General features: G+C 38.6%; 1 protein-coding gene across 1 annotated transcript in view; it reads left to right on the forward strand.

The window, feature by feature from the left end:
* Positions 1–16,809, forward strand: part of LOC129256030 (uncharacterized) — a 32,657-nt gene that overhangs the window by 6,658 nt on the left and 9,190 nt on the right. Inside the window, exon 5 of the mRNA XM_064096156.1 lies at positions 1,821–2,120. Within this exon, the coding sequence (XP_063952226.1) occupies positions 1,821–2,120 (300 nt within the window). The remainder of the gene's footprint in view (positions 1–1,820; positions 2,121–16,809) is intronic.

The raw sequence follows: 16,809 nt of genomic DNA on the forward strand, positions 1-16,809 counted from the left end.
AAAAGAAAACTTGAAACGTTATAGGAACCCTTAAACCTTCTCAAGGATCGATTGCTCATTTTTAAAGCATAGTTGAAGTAATCAATTAATGCCATTAAAACTGTGATTTAGAACATAAGTTGGCATTGTGGATAAACGGTATGAGGAAGAGATTAAACAACTTCATACGTTTTTTTTTATTTGAAGTATTTTTACTTTTTGTAAGTATAGAAGCTCTTTTATTTGAACCGCAGTAGCCCCATCCATTACCATCGACCGCAGTCATGTCGGGTCATTAAGGTACAGAAGATTTTGAATCATTATGAAGATCATGCTTTCATATTCACGCCAAGATAGTTTTTCAGTTCAGATCGAAATGGGTCAATTTTGGTCAAGACTGTTGAAAAGAAATTGCATTAGGCTTAACATGATTCTTTGGCTGTCTCCATATCATTATTTATCTCAAGTACATGTATGTCTTAAAGTGACATGTAGTCTTATGAATTACAAATTGCGTGGGAGTTATTTGATGTCGAAACTTGAGGATTTTTAAAGTGGACAGGACAAAATCTTGTCATCGCTTAAGGTGAAAGTAAAACCTTACATTGTTTGCGGTTTCAGCTTACGGGTCATTTGTAACAATCATTTCAGATATTCATACATTGGAGAGGACAGATCAGGAATCATGTTTAGGACTCCTTTTTATAAACAATCGTGATGAAAGCTCGACATTGAAGCTTATATGGTATTGATTACATCTCCCAGTTATTGATTTGAAAATAAGTGTTTCAGTATCTAATATTGAACCAAATATATAGGTCTATTTAATTTTCGAGGTAGACATCTTTATACGAAGGGGTCGTTCTAAACGAAACATATAACAAATCATCCAGTGGGCAATGTCTCACGCTATGTACTATCTTTAGCCAACTTCCAATTCGTAGCAGGATCTTCCTTTTTAGTCGTGGGACAGGATTTTCAGGAGGCAGCGAAATGAAATATCCTTGACGAAACATTGAATAGAAAGGTTGTCTGATGATGGCACCCACCTCAAAAACCTCCATGTAGTCATCTGTCATTATATTTTGTAAAAATACCTTGAATTGTCAGAATCTGTCACCAAGTCAACATTGAGATATCTTCCTTCACATACCAAGTTCCTTAGACCGATGATAAACGAACCTCACGAAAATTGGTTGCCATGGTATTTCCTTCCCCCCCCCCCAAAAAAAAAAAAAAATAGAAAGGAAAAACGAAGTGACTTTACTGCAATTCCTAACCCTATATGAGCACTGTGAATGCAGAGTATTTTGAGAGAAAAAAATGCATAAAACCATTCTAGTCAATCTGAATAGAATGTCAATGACAAATGACAACAATTCTGGTAAAATATAATTGTACAAATCTGTTGATTTAGCACAAAATTGGGTCAAATTTGGCAAGAATGATATTGCCATTTATTGTATTCAATATTGTATTCAAATTTGACCGGACTGTTTTGATAGTCTATAGTCTCGGAGTCTATTTAGAATAGTGAATGAGATTGTTCAACCAATTTATTTACGTAGTAATTTAACAGACAAAAAAAAAACTATTTGTATAATAGGTTGTTTGCGAGACTGCTGAATAGGTGTTATTTACTATTTTTATCTATAAATATCATAAAAGAAGAGGTCACGGATGAGAATGTACAAGTATTGCTCGTAAATAATTAATTTAGACATATAGCTCGTCTCCTCGCTGGCCATGATAGTAAATGAAGATACATACATCTTTGCAAATTATGTCATGCAATCGATATGTAATGAAATGGATGTAATATGCTTGTCCTTGTTTTTCAGTGCCTTCCGATGTACCCATCAACATTCGCCATAACTTCCAGAGCCAAAACTCTCTGAAGCTGACATGGGACCCACCCTCCTGCGGATGGCGGGGCGGTCACATCGTCACCTACGCCTACATGCTGATCGACATCAACACGGACAGCGTCATCCACCGGGGCAGTACTCGGAGGGAGTTCGTCGTCTTCCCCGACGTCGATTCGCTGCAGAGGTACAAGTTCCTGGTGGCGGCCTCCACGCAGAGAGGCGTAGGCCCGTTCGCGGTTTCTGATATTCCCGTGGAGCCGAACATCCTGCATAGTAAGTCAATCTATCTGGATATCCCTTGATTGTAGGTGACGTATGGTGGTTCTTTGTTAACCAGACACATGGACTAAGAGAGAATCATACGGGCGACTACCGGCGGGAGTTTTGTTTTGATAGATGAAGGAAAATGTATTGTAAATCAATACAAAATAGACATCCATCCATAATTGGCACCCGGAATAGGCATACCTTACGTATTCGGTGAACTGATATACTTTTATTTGTTAAGGGTTTAAAGCTAAGCTATTCAGCATTTTTTCGGAGCACCCTCTCATTTGCAATCCATCAAAAATTATTTTGTATTTATCGTTTCCCATTGCTTCGAAACGCGACGGTCAATAGCAGGAAATATCCAGTAAAGAGAGACGTATAAATAAATATCGCGTTGATCTCGACTGGACACGGCCTTTTACTGACTAAAATGTCCTATTTCCAAGGAGTGAAATCCCAATCTCGTATTGGTCTCCTCCTATTGTCTGGTGGTGGGCAATGAACTTCCACTCCATCTCTGTGTCCTCGTCTCAACGTATCCGACTATTAGCATTAGCGCAGTCACACCAACGAAACTGGCTCCAGACCGACCAAAGCTATGGCGTTAATACCACAGGCATACCATCGGTCGGTTTGGAGTAGGATCCGTCGGTGTGACGTCGTCCCAAAGTCCTTGGAGGAAATGAAAATATAGGTTTGATTTGGTAAAAAAAAGATGTCTGACCGACCGTGAGGGGGCAGTTTCCCCCAATGAATGGTCTGACCAAGATAGAGTCTAGCCAACGATGCACGGCTCTATATATGACAGCTCTCCCATGGACAGAAATAATGTCTCGTTTGTTTTATAGACCTCATTTGTCGTTTTGATTTCATCAATTGCCAGGTTGAATTTATCATTCATTTCCCAGGAGAATTGAAACACACATGACTTTGCTCTACAACTTTCACAACATGAATCATTCGAATGAAACCAGGGAAATGCGGAAACATTTGAAACAGATTGTTCTTTTTTTTTCATAAGATATTGCTTTCATATTAAAGTGATTCGTCATAAAATTATCTATAAACAGACTCGGTGTTTTTCATGTTGGATGTGATATAAATTTATGATGTTAATAGACCTTCAATATACATGAAAAATAATTGGTTGAATGGATATACATTCGAAACTGACTTTGTATTCTTTTCAATGTAATACATTACAAAATCATGTGCTTTTTTCATGAAGTTTACTTGTTTGAGTGACTGTATTGATCTTTGATATCGGTAGTTATACTTTTAATTCAATCCATTTGGCTGTCGGCAAAACAAACATTTTTGAGTAAAAGTTCTACTACATATTTTAAATATCCTCTTATTGAAAGAGTCACACAATATCAACAACGCGTCTATGAACAACAACACCAACACATGTTTGGAAGATTGTGTTAATAGGATCGTGCGGTGACCCCAACTTGCACTTTTTTAGTCTTCATCAACGAAATTGTCTGGTGATTAAGAATGAATCAGGAGACATGATCTATCCTTTGCCCAAACTCATAACTGTCCTCTTTGGTTAAAAGTGTAATTCTTATAACCTGGATTTGGCAGACACCGAGTCTCTGAACCCTAGGAATTTTCCCCCCGAACTTTTCTTAACAAATTGGAGACTGAGAGATTTATAAATGAATGATTATTATGATATTCCGGTAAGCCTCTTCTCGTACGGAGCGATATTTCCGATACCTTGGCTGACAAAACGTTAATTGAGTCGCTAACCTTCACATAAGCATTAAGCCTAAGTAATTGCCATGCTATGTGACTTCAAATTACATTTGAAGAATAGTCTGGTTTGTTATTTGGATAGATTTGAACAGGATTACTTTGACGTTTGTTACAGACACCGGTAAATCCTTATTACAGACAGATTATTCATTGTAGTTAACTATCTTTGCAATGTTATGGTATTTAATATAAGAAAGAAAATCCCTCTTTTTATTTGAATATATAATGAGGAAATCGAGACCAATTTAATTGAATAGTTTTGTCAGTTTTATCCCATTTGTTGTACACGAAGGACACATGATATCCTAACAAATAACTACACATATGCAAGATAAGAGGCTACTCCCAGAGAGACGCGGGACGTCTAGTTTTTCGCATGCAAAGTATTAACATTCTTCTCAGAAGCCATATCAGAGTCAAAACTTAAAAAAAAGAACACGTGGAATATCAAAGACTCAACATTCTTTGTGGGATAAAATACGGGATAAACCATGCCATTATTGTATGTCCGACTTAAAACCTGCCCTAAAAATATAAACCCGGACCTTAAACATGTCAAATTCGACTTAGAATCTGGAAATATTCTAACTCCCGAAAACATGACTCACGACCATGACAAGCGCGATTTCAAATGACGTAACCAAGGCAACTGTTTCAATCATTTCTCTCTTTATTACATCCAGGAGGAACTTGAGTTTCCTGAAAAGGAGGGTATCGGTATAAATTGGGATGCAAGAAAAAGTTAATGTTAAGCTGAAGAATTAGTAAAAAAAAAAGTCACAATGACTTTCACTGCACGAAGTATGAAATGGGTTTACCCGAAGATTTAACGAAGCTTAAAGGTATAGTGTATGATTGGTTCATCTCAGACAAGGGCAGTGAATCGATTGTGAATATATTTTTTTCATTAAATATCTATATCAATGCTCTACTTTAGCACTCAACAGAAATTGGTATAACTCTTCTGTTTTGGTGATATTGAGGGGTGAAATATACATTATAGGGATCGGTTAACCTATTCAATTTGTTTCCGCCCTCTCGAGTTAGAAAATAAATTGATATTAGAACGCCGTTTGATTCATGCATATTCATTATAACATCGTGGATATTCATAAATACGTCATGGCGCATGCGCATTATCGACGAATGCTTAACGCGTAGCGAGAGCAGGGTGGAAGTCATGCACCGGACGCTGCATGCACAATGCGCCGATGGTTAGGCGGCCACTGGCTGCTGATACTGAAGTCCACCTCCTGGACTGCCGAACACACAACACACTACATCCCCATAACATGCATACACACACCCCTGAATAGCCGGGGAAAGTAAATCAATGGGTAAAGTGAATCACTGTGTTAGTTGAATCACTGGGGGTAAGTGAATCAGTGGAGGGCGTGTGTGTATTCGTTGTGTGTGCGGGCGGGGGTACGGTCCGATAGGGTTTGCCCCTTTGGTTTGTCCAATCAATAAAAATCGTCCTGCAGCACATACACACTGTATATATACCAAAGACATACGAGCATGCCCTACATGAAACTTCAGACACGTTGATGAGCGGACGTGAATGACTACGCAATACGGCTTATTGTAGGGATTGTATGTCATGAATCTGAATGTACTCCAAAGACTAAAAGAGATACGAGGAATCCCGGAGAAGGCAAGGGCCGAGTTTGATTTTTTTTAATGTCGGATCGTAGCTCTTTATGCACCCTTTCAGTTCCCTCCACATAGCTTGGCGTACTAGGTACGGGAAATCGGTCTCAGAGCGAGGCGATAGCTTACTATACTGACTCCATGGCCCTCCCCAAAGGGAAGAGGGAGGGGGGAGAGAGAAGAAAGAAAGAAGTGGATCGGTGAAGGAGAATAGGGAGAACGATCAAAAAGAGAATGTGAACACAACATACCCTAATTTTTTGTATATTTTTAAATCGTTGATCTTTCCTAAAATCATGATATCATATATTCTATAGCGTTTCAGTCAGTTTCAGATTATTTGGCTCCACACACCAATTACAGAGGAAAAGTTTGATAAAAAGCTAAAACAAAAGTGGTTTAAAACTCTAAATAGACGACCACCCCCATTCTGTCTAGGGCCGAGTATGAAGAAAGGGAAGGGCGAAGAGAAAAACAATTTTCAGGGCGGGAAACAGAATAATAAAACATAAAAGGAAGATAAATCAAGTTGATAGGACAATGAGGACACACATTATTGACATGAAAGTAGGTGCAATGCAACACAACTTGATTATTATTCGTTTGTTTAGACTGAACTTGCGAGGTCAAAAGGTGAGCGGAGAAACCCGTTGATGCAAAGTATGTACGTAGCGTAGTCTACATCATGTAGACCTTTGTAGTGTGTGTATGCGACCAATGCAGTTGCAAATTTCGAATAAAGTGTTATTTGGTCAATCTTTACAGGCGTCATGAGAAAAAAAAAAATTTAAAAATTTAAAAAAAAACCGGGGGGCAGACGTAATGGGCAAGATTTCTCGGAAAACTCTTATTCTTGCAGCCACCCAAGATACCTAGATATGGAATAAGGAGAAGTTGAGTATATTCAATATTGCACGGCGCTATGATCTACGGTAGAACCACTCTATATACGTATGCAGAGGGGTGAATTTCAGTGCAGAGCCGATCAAGGGGGCGACCAGCATGTTTTACAACAGAACTTTACAAGTCACGCAGTGGGAAACAGGGCAACGAAGTACGTAAAAGAAGACTAAGCAAACTTGGAGAAGCAACGTCCGAGGGGATTGCACATGTACTAGTAATTTACGTCGGCTTTCAACGTGTATCAATAGGATTTCCAGAGATTTGGTCGCAGAGCATTTCTCCAGTGGGGGGGGGGGGGGTGAGGTAGCCTATAATCAATTCATCGGTGGATGGATGGATGACTGAAAGAATGAAAAGATGGAGGAATAGGCATATATGAATGGATCATCCGATGGCCCAAGAATGGATAGACATGGATACCAATGACAAAGTAATAGATAGGGGCGCCCCATGGGAGCTTTTGTTGAATTAGCTAACCCTTATTAAATAAACAATAAACAAAAAAATACAGATGGAAAGATGAACTTTTATTGCAACAAATGAGAGGCAGATATGCCTACGCATACAGTGTGTGCACGAGCAGTTCAACTGTTGAAAAAATCTGAATGACTGTGGAGCGTGGCGACACGATCAGGACAAAAACATCACTCGCATCTTGATTGACTTATTTAGCAATGAAAGTGGAATTAACCGGGAAGTGGAACTCCCATTTCCCTGTTATATATAAAGGAAAAAGGGAATGATAACTGTTGTTTTATAGCAGAGGAAGTGTATTTTTTTCATATTGGGATTGCCCGTGGGATCGGGACCAAGGAGATTCCGGCGTTTCGACATTTTACAACTGATTGGGAAAATAATATGATAATCATTTTGATGGTTGAGAAAAGAAATGTGCTCAGTTCACACTCAGGATTTATTTTTGCTGGGGTTACGTGCTGAAGAAAATTTAACAAAGCAAAATAAAAACATAAGAAAGGTTCTGACACGAAATGTTGGTCATATTCCATACATTTCTCCAATTTGACACCTACCATAATTCCAGGGGGTGCTGCATGCCTGTAGAAAATAATACACGCCGCATCCCCAGCACCCCCGCTTCCAAGGGGCAGAAAGTATCAAATCAGTCAAGGCGATCGTATTGATCGTATATAGAAAGTGTTGGAATATGGTTCAACTATTTTGGCTATCAGTTGGTATGAAAGGCCAATCGTGCATAGTGGTGGTGATGACTTTCGAAAAAAAATGAAATTTTTTGCAAGCCCCTTCTGGCGAGGTTCAATGGGTATACGCTTATTCTGATGTATTTACTTTATGGTGATGTGATGCAAATATGTTGACGATACAAAATATAATATTTTGCCTTTTTTGCCCAGGGGGGGGGGGTCAAGGAGATATTTCAGAGTACTCACTGAGAGACACGCCGATCTGCAAAAGGTAAAGCGGTCATGGGGCAAGCAAACAAGTAATACTTTCCTGAAAAGGCATACCATAATAAAGTTAATTGGAGAGAATAATATTGAACTAAAGAGAAAAATAACATTGAGAATGCGAACATAAGGAATACACAAAACCTGAGTTTAGGAATTGTATAAACAGCGAAAAATACAGAAAGATGTTATGAACATGCTTTCACCATATAGCTCCATGCTTTCACTATTCATGATGTATAATGCAATGATAAAAAGGGAAAATGTTTTCAGTTGTATTCAATTTCAACCAGTGGCGTAAATAATGAACATAAATAAATATGAAGGGCATATAGGGCACAAATCTTGATTTTTTTTTGTAATCTACGATAGATTTTGACATGATATTCAGACCCGGTATTCAGATAATAGTTTTCCTTCTCTCTTTCCTTTTTTTTTGGGGGGGGGGGTGGGGCGTGACAAATTTGGGAATCCATATAGCCCTAAGCCTTATTTTGAACGCCACCGATTTCAACTGAATACAAGGTAGTCAAGTGGGCAGCCGACGCAGCGTGTAAAACAGTATAAATTTCATTGCATGATAATAATAAAATTATAAATAATGTCTTGTGCAGTTAGCAGAAACGAGGATAGGACGCTTTGTAATTCGCTATGCAGTAAAATAATGAGAAAGGCTGAAACGATATATATTCAACTGGATCAACTGGTTATTAGACGGAATGGCATGTATGTACATAGGCCATGTGGATAGTGAACGAACTGATGGTAGACCAAAGGATATTAGACGAGTTGGCAATTGGACAATTTGGCATCGGACGAAATAAAAGTAAACCGATCCGATCCATGGACTTAGCGCCTATTATCACGCCGGTATAGATAAGGAGGTACAATGTTGGAAACGATGCCCAACGGACATGTGCGTATCCAGGATTGAGCCTGACTATTTTGGCGCCCCTCTGAACTTTTCGTAAAATGGCACCCCGACCCGCCCAGCCAGGGAATCATAGGTGCCGTAAATGCAGTTTGAATTATCGTATTTCATAATCACGTGAAAAATACAGAAAGATGTTAGGAACCATGCTTGAACTATTCATGAATACAACCATTGGCGTAAAAAATATGAATTAAGGGGCCAGATGTGTCGGGCACAAATCATTTTTTATCGGTGATAGATTTTGACATAATATTCAGATATTAGTTCCCCTTCTCGCTTTCTTTTTGTATTGGCCGTGACAAATTTGGGAATCCATATAGCCCCAATCCTTCCCCATTATTTTGAACGCCACTGATTTCAACTGGATATCGTCAAAAAATATTGATTGATTGATTTTATTTCGCAAGTCACCATAATATATATACAGTAGCATTAAAAACAACAGGCTTACACAGGATGACCCACGAAAGCTCTAAAGCTATTTTCCAGTGGGGAAATAGGCTTTACCTTGTAAATAAATATTTACAAGGTAGTCAAACTGACAGCAGATGCAGCGTGTAAACACAGTATGAATTTCATTACATGATAATAATAAAATGATAATTACGTAATGTCATGGGTGGTGAAACAAGGATGGGACGTTTTGTAATTCGCTACGCAGGCTTTTGATAGTAAAGCTGATGAAATACAGGGTTGAAAGTAAAATAATGAGAAAGACTGAAATGAAACGATCTATTCAAAATATAAATTCCATGAAAGAGAAGCGATTCAAACAGAGTATTATATTGCGTTTACATTCCCTCTGATTCATATTCTTTTGATTCCCTTTCAACAATCTACTTCTTTCTTTCTTTCTTCTCTCTCCTCCATGCCCCCCTTCCCTTTCTTGGGGCGGCGGGGGATGGGGGGGGGGGGTATCGGATATGAGAAAGCATGCAGTTTAGGTGTTATGGCACACTCGGACAAGTTCAATTTAGTGGCCTAGTAGGTCCATTGGTAAATTGCCAAGTCGTCGACTGCCAAGTGCCAACTTGCACTCACCACATGGTCTGATTTAATTTAGTCCATATCCATTCCGTCCATCAATATTTCGTCGAACAACTATTTGGTCCAGTATCCAATTCATTTTCATTCATTTTGCACAACAGCACGTCGTCCAATTAGACCAAATGGTATATGGACTAAATGGCTATTGGATCAACTGGTTACTAGACGATAGTGGATGAACATAATTATGGTAGACTTTAATGATAGTAGGCGAGTTGGCAATTTGACGATTTGGCATCAGACGAAATGGAAGTAAACTGATCTGATCCATGGACTTATATAGTATCACACCGGTATAGATAAAGAGGTACAAAAGTGGAAACGATGCCCGACGGACATGCGCATATCCAGGATTTTGCACCACGAGGGGGTCACTATTTTTGCGCCCCTGTGAACTTTTCGGAAAATTGCACCCCGACCCGACCACTCAGGCAATCAAAGTGCCTAAATGCATTTTGAATTGTCTTATTCCACAACCACGTGAAAAAGGCAATCGAAGACCATTTTTTGTAACGTGTCCATGTAAAAAAGATCAAAGTTGTATCCACTTCTTGAAAAGAATAAATGCGACCAGAAAGCATAGAATTTTTAAGCGTTTTGGGGTTTCAATTTAGTTCAACTTTTCATCAGAGTGGTAGACCATACTAAAATTATGTGCGGGAGCTGTAATTTCTTAACCGGGGCTAGATCCAGCTTTCGCCAATAGGGGAGGGGGATATTTTCATCTGTTTTCCGATCAAACATTCTACGCTTTTTGCAACCGTGAACATGATATGTATATGAATTATTTAAACAATTATTATTGATACGAGCGCGAAACGTGAGCTGAATTTTTTTTATATTCTGACCTAAAATTTGGGGGGGGGGGGGAAATCTATGAGCACTTTTGGCAATCAAGAACAGGATGGGTATCTATCAACATTTTATGCGATCACGAAGTGCGAACTGACAATTTTTGAATTCCCAATCCAACACTGGACATCATAAGCACTTTTTATAACCATGAACAGGATGGGTATATAGCTAAATAATTAATGCGAGCGCTAAGCGCGAGTTCAAATTTTTTGATATTCTGACCTCGTAAATTTGTGCGAGTGCGAAGCGCGAGCTTAAAAAGTGATTGATATTTTGACCTAAAATTTGGACATTCTAAGCACTTTTGGTAATCATGAACAGGATTGTCATCTAACTAAACATTGATGCGTCCGCAAAGAGCGAGATGAAATTTTTTTCATATTCTTACCTAAAATTTGGACATTTGAGTAAGCATTTTCGGTTATCATGAAAAGGATGATCAGTAACAAAACAGTTTATGCGAGCGCGAAGCGCGAGCTGAATAAAAATCTATATATTTTGATACAAAGTCAGACATTCTAAGCACTTATCTTACCATGAACAGGATCGCCACCTTACTAAACAATTAATGCGAAGAGTAGGATGAATTTGTTTTTATATTCTGATCTAAAATTAGGACTTTCTAGGCACTTTTGGTAATCATGAACAGGATTGGTAATTGATGGGAGCAAACATGAGTTTGGCACCCCCTCCCCTCCCTAGGTAAATTGAACCTGAATTTGATGCACCGAGACAAATATCAAATTGGCGTGTGGTGAATATCCATTCGGCACCCCCTAGGTTGAACATCAATTCGGCGCCCCTATATGTCAAACAGCAACTCGACAACCCTATTTAGGAAAAATAATTATTCGGCGCCCCATCCCCAAGGTTAAACATCATTTCGGTGCCCCTATGTCGAACATCTATACGGCGCCCCGAGGTAAAACATTAATTCGCCCCCCCCCCCTAGGATGAAGATCAATTTGGCACACCCTAGGTCGAACATCAATTCGGCGCCCCTAAGCAAAACATAAATTCGGCACCCGCTATATACATGCTCTAGGTTGAACATCAATTCGGCGCATCCACCCCCCCCCCCCCCCCCATGTCAAACAGCAATTCGTCAACCCTACGAAAAAAATATCGATTCGGCGCCCCCTTGGTGCCCCTATGTCGAACTTCGATTCGGCACCCTCCTATGTCGAACATCTATACGGCTCCCCGAGGTAAAACATCAATTTCCTCCCCCCCCCCTTCCTAGGTTGAACATCAATTTGGCAGCCCTTAGGTCGAACATCGATTTGGCGCCCCCTAGGTCGAACATCAATTCGGCGCCCCCTAGGTCGGATATCAACTCGACGCCCCTTATTTCGAACCACAATTCGGCTCCCCTATCTATGTTGGACTTAAATTCGGCGCCCCTAGGTCGATTATCGATTCGCCCCCCCCCCCTAGGTCGAACACCAATGCGGCGCTTCTTTTTTCCCTCCTCTCTTTCTTGCCCCCTTTCTCTTCTCTCCCCTCCCTTTTCCTCCCCTTTTCTTTCCTTCCCTTTTCTCCCTATTTTGGCGACCCCGAATACGCGCATGGTAGATCTACGGATATAGAGAAATAAGGACAAAGATGTAATGAAAATATAAAAACTCTTGAAATACTTTACGTTTTCTAGGCAAACAAGAATCCAAACTCCAAAGCGTATAAATAACGTCCGGCTGAATAGACCTCCATTTGCATCCTGTTTGATATGCTTTCCTGTAAGTTCCATTGTGGGCAAAATAAAGGGCAAAAGTAAGTCTGCTTTCTTTGAGAGGGTGTAAATGATGATATATTAAAATACCAGCGAGTGCCATAGGTGCTAATCATAGGCGACGGAACGTATTTTCATTTTTTTTTTTTGGGGGGGGGGGGGGGCAAAGCCAAAAAAGGCACTTATATGCAAAAATTTGCATTTTTATGCAAACTGATATTTTCACCATGAGATTATCATCTGTGTTAAGTAGTTGTGCGTTTTGTAGTAATTAAATTGAGCAAAACCTTTTTAAAGTCTTTTCTTATTGATAAAATATCTATTTAGGCTTTATTTTTCAGGGAGCGAGCGTAGCAAGCAAGCAGTTTGAACATTTTCAAATCTGAAGTTGTGAAACTCGCCGCTTTTTGGTCAAATCGCGCAAATTATTGTTAAAAGAGCATTCTTGCGAGGTGTTAAGAGCGCAAATCGCGAGCTATAAATTCTAGACATTGCTTGTACTAACATGACTAATAAGACATGAAAATCAAACATTCCGAGCAATTTTGTTATGAAAAAGATGTGCATCTAATTGAAGAATGGACGCGAGCGCGATATTCCAACCAGAAAACTGGACATTCTAAGCACTTTTTTTTTACCCAAGAACTTAATTGTGTGTCTTAATAAATAATATTGATGCGAAGCGCGAGCCGAAAATTTGTAATATTTCAACCTGAAAACTGGATATTCTAAGCAGTTTGAAACCGAGAACATAATGTGTACCTTTGATGCGAGCGGAAAGCGCGAGCTGAAGATTTGTGACATTTAAACCTGAAAATTGAACATTATAAGCACAAGTTGTAACCAAAACAAAGTCAGTGCCTTCCTAAAAAATAAATGATGTGGGCGCGAAGCGCGAGCCAAAAAATTTGTGATTTCCAACCTAAAATGTATCGTTTGACTTCAAAAAAGGTATTTTATTTTGAAAAGGGACATACATGTACATCATTTTGAAATAAGTGCACTCTCCATTTAAAAAAGGCATTTTTTTCCTACTGGGATTTTTTATGTAGGGGGTTAAGTGCCCCTGCCGCCCCCCGGTTCCGCCGCCCCTGCTACTAATATAGCCTCGGGTTATAATTTTTATCTAAGTTCAAACTGGTATTAACAAAAAAATGTTGGTATGACTGCATTTTATAACGATGGTTTTCTTTAAAATATATATTTTTTACCATTTCGATCCATCACATGTTTGCATTTTTTTGTCCGTCGATATGCCTAGCGCTGAGAGGTCATGCCAAAACGTGATTTTGCATGAAGTACATTCTCTGAACCATCATCGGAACTTCGGAATCACACAGAGATGGAAGACCCCTTCCCCCAAATAGTTCCGCCTAGCTGTATGTCATCGAATATATATATATATATATATATATATATATATATATATATATTTAATAAGACATCAGAAATGCGAAACACAAATTCAAGAGTAATGCAGTTTTTGCAATAAAATTTGCAATTTTATTATATATATATATCACCATGATAAGTTCGTAATTTTATTATCCGAGCCCATGCAGCGGACCGAGGAGGAGTGGGTGGAGGAAGAGGCACCTATATAGGAGACGTCATACTTGTTCTTGTTCAGTATATACTACCATAACAAGTTGAAAATAAAAATACAAAGAGAAACTTGGAGCGGGATCGATGATACATTGTTATAACATACAGACCTACGCACCGGTATCATAGGCGGATCCAGGAGGCCGACGTTACGCCCCCCCCCCCCGATATTGGCGGCGCAAAGTAATATGAACGAAAGCAGAGGGGGGGGGGGACAAAATATAAGAGGAAGAATTAATAAAAAAAGGTGAGGGGAATTCAGACTTGGGGAGGGGTGGGAGCCAATCATGTCACTACACATGTATAAAAACAATTTAGCCCGCGCTTTGTGTTCGCATTGCCTGTTCGATGGAACATCTATTCATCTATACCAATTCATTTATTAATTTATTCATTCAGTCATGGTTAAACAGGTACACAAGTTCAGAGTTATTAGTATATAAAATCATAGTAACAAGTACAATAACAAGGTATAATTCATATCAAAATAGTATGAGACATAAAGAAATATTAACTGATCAATGTAATACAAAACACGGAAACATTGTTGAAGGGCTTATAGTAAAACGAACAAGGGAACTAAATAGGCCTTTACTTATTCAAATTTTTGGGCACCTTATCCGTCAGTGTGCATCTTATTTAATGATCATATTGCTCAGATCAATTTTCAGGACACAATACACAGTCCGAAAATAATACCTCACGCTCGCATTTTTTATAGGGCTTAGTACTGTTACGACTATAGATTCCAACAAAAACTAGCTTTGAGCTGCCGATCGATCGGGAAAAATGTGGATGAAAATATTGTTCACCCCGGCCCCGTTATTAGTGAAAGCTGGATCCGCCCCAGAATATATTGTTTAAAAAAAAGGCATAGGCCACGCGGTATTTGTCATTTTTTAGTGATAAATACATTGAGGCAGTTAATAATCACTGGAAGAGAAAGAGCATCTTTCGCCCTATATAACGCACAAAGCAAAATAATGAAAAATGGCGGCCAAGCTAGTTCAATACAAAATGATTTCCTTTTCCTTTAAAAAAAATGTTACAACACATTATAATAATGAACAAATAAAAATACAGAACTTGAAGAAATTGATAACAATTCAGTGAATCGGAATCGAAACAAAAATGCGTATGTAAATATAATTATAAAATAGAAATAAAAAACGGGGAAAAAAATAAGAATAGCCCTTTCACAAGCAACCATAATTCTCCCTCCCTTCATACCCTGGACAAGTAAAGAAAAAAAAATACAGCTAGAGAAACGAAGCAAAGATGAAAAGCAAGGAAAGGGAAGGAAAGCCGTCTCTCGGTACCTGGTACCCTGCCCAGATATCAAGATGTACGTAGGACCTATTCTCCGCGATTTGAAAAACAACGTGCATAACATCACAATTATTATGATGGTCATTTCAAAAAGTTCCTTGGTTGTTTCCAAGTTATTTAATTTGCCGTCGAGGGACTGCGCGAATGCACACGCTCCTACAGGAAATGAATGAAAAAGTCGCAAATACACTCCGCCGTTCAATCCGATACTGTACTGTATAGCCGGTATACAGATCGGCACGTGAGACAAGCGCAGAGGCGATGGATATGAATATTCATGAGCAGGTATTGATGTCATTTGGTCTCAAGGTGGCGCTCTTCATTTTTTATGTCCATTTCAAAATCTGCATCAAAAGAAAGCTCACTTGGCAAAATTTATCTTCTTTATATATTTTTTTGAGAATAAAAACAGTTCTTTTGGCCAATGCAATATATTTTATGGACTCAGAACAGATTATGAGTATTTTGAAAAGCGAAGAGTGAAATCTAAAAGAAAGTTTTGAAATAAACCAATGTCACAATTTACCTTTAAAACGTTTGAAACTTTCATTTCATATTAATGCTTATTGTCTTCCATTTTACAAATTTCTTCATGTTTGTAAACATAAATTGATATAAAAATCAATTTGTAGTAAAGAATATAAATACAAGTTATGTTTATACAAGAATGCGGAAGTCTATATAAGCAAAAGCTTGTGGAGGGATACGCCCATATACCTACATGTAAATGTATACAGCACTAAAATGCAATAAAAAGTAAAGAAGAAATTGAAAAGGATAGAATAAGCCTACTCAGCTCCTGACATTTCTCTTGTGAAACCCTTTTCGTTCATGTGAAACTTTTACGATTGTATCTGTTTTAAATTGTAAAAATTCTTTCTAGATTGATATGAAATTGGCACAAAAATTAAGTCTTAGCATCTCTTAGCATCGGAGATTTCCCTATCATTATCGAGCACGTGTTCTGCTCCCGATGGACATGTCAACTGGGCTGGCATGAGATCATAACTTTGCATCGAAAGATTTCCTGAGAATAAAATAAATAGAACAGCTAAGGAAATTAAAGAGGTCACGGCAGACGTTCCGTTTGATTTGCAATAGCTGACACCCTTTTCCGCGACGACATCTTTTGATGAACCAGACAGCTTCTTGAATTATATCTATTTATAAATATTTTTGTTTCAATTTATTTGATAGGCAAACCTTGAAAGTTTGTCCAATGCCAACGCGAGGGAGACTTGTTGACCAGTTTATGAAAAGTTAATACAGTGAACCATTTTTTAGATTTAAATGTTTTCATATGTAAAATACAAAGAGAAAATGGCACATTGGCTCTTTTTATACGTCACCACTGACGGATGGGAGTAATGGGCACTTCTGCCTCTTAAAAACATTTTTTTAATTGAGGTCATTATAGCCACACTTTCGTATCATAGACAGATTAAT

The sequence above is a fragment of the Lytechinus pictus genome, chromosome 3 (assembly GCF_037042905.1).
Source record: "Lytechinus pictus isolate F3 Inbred chromosome 3, Lp3.0, whole genome shotgun sequence".
Taxonomy (NCBI): domain Eukaryota; kingdom Metazoa; phylum Echinodermata; class Echinoidea; order Temnopleuroida; family Toxopneustidae; genus Lytechinus; species Lytechinus pictus.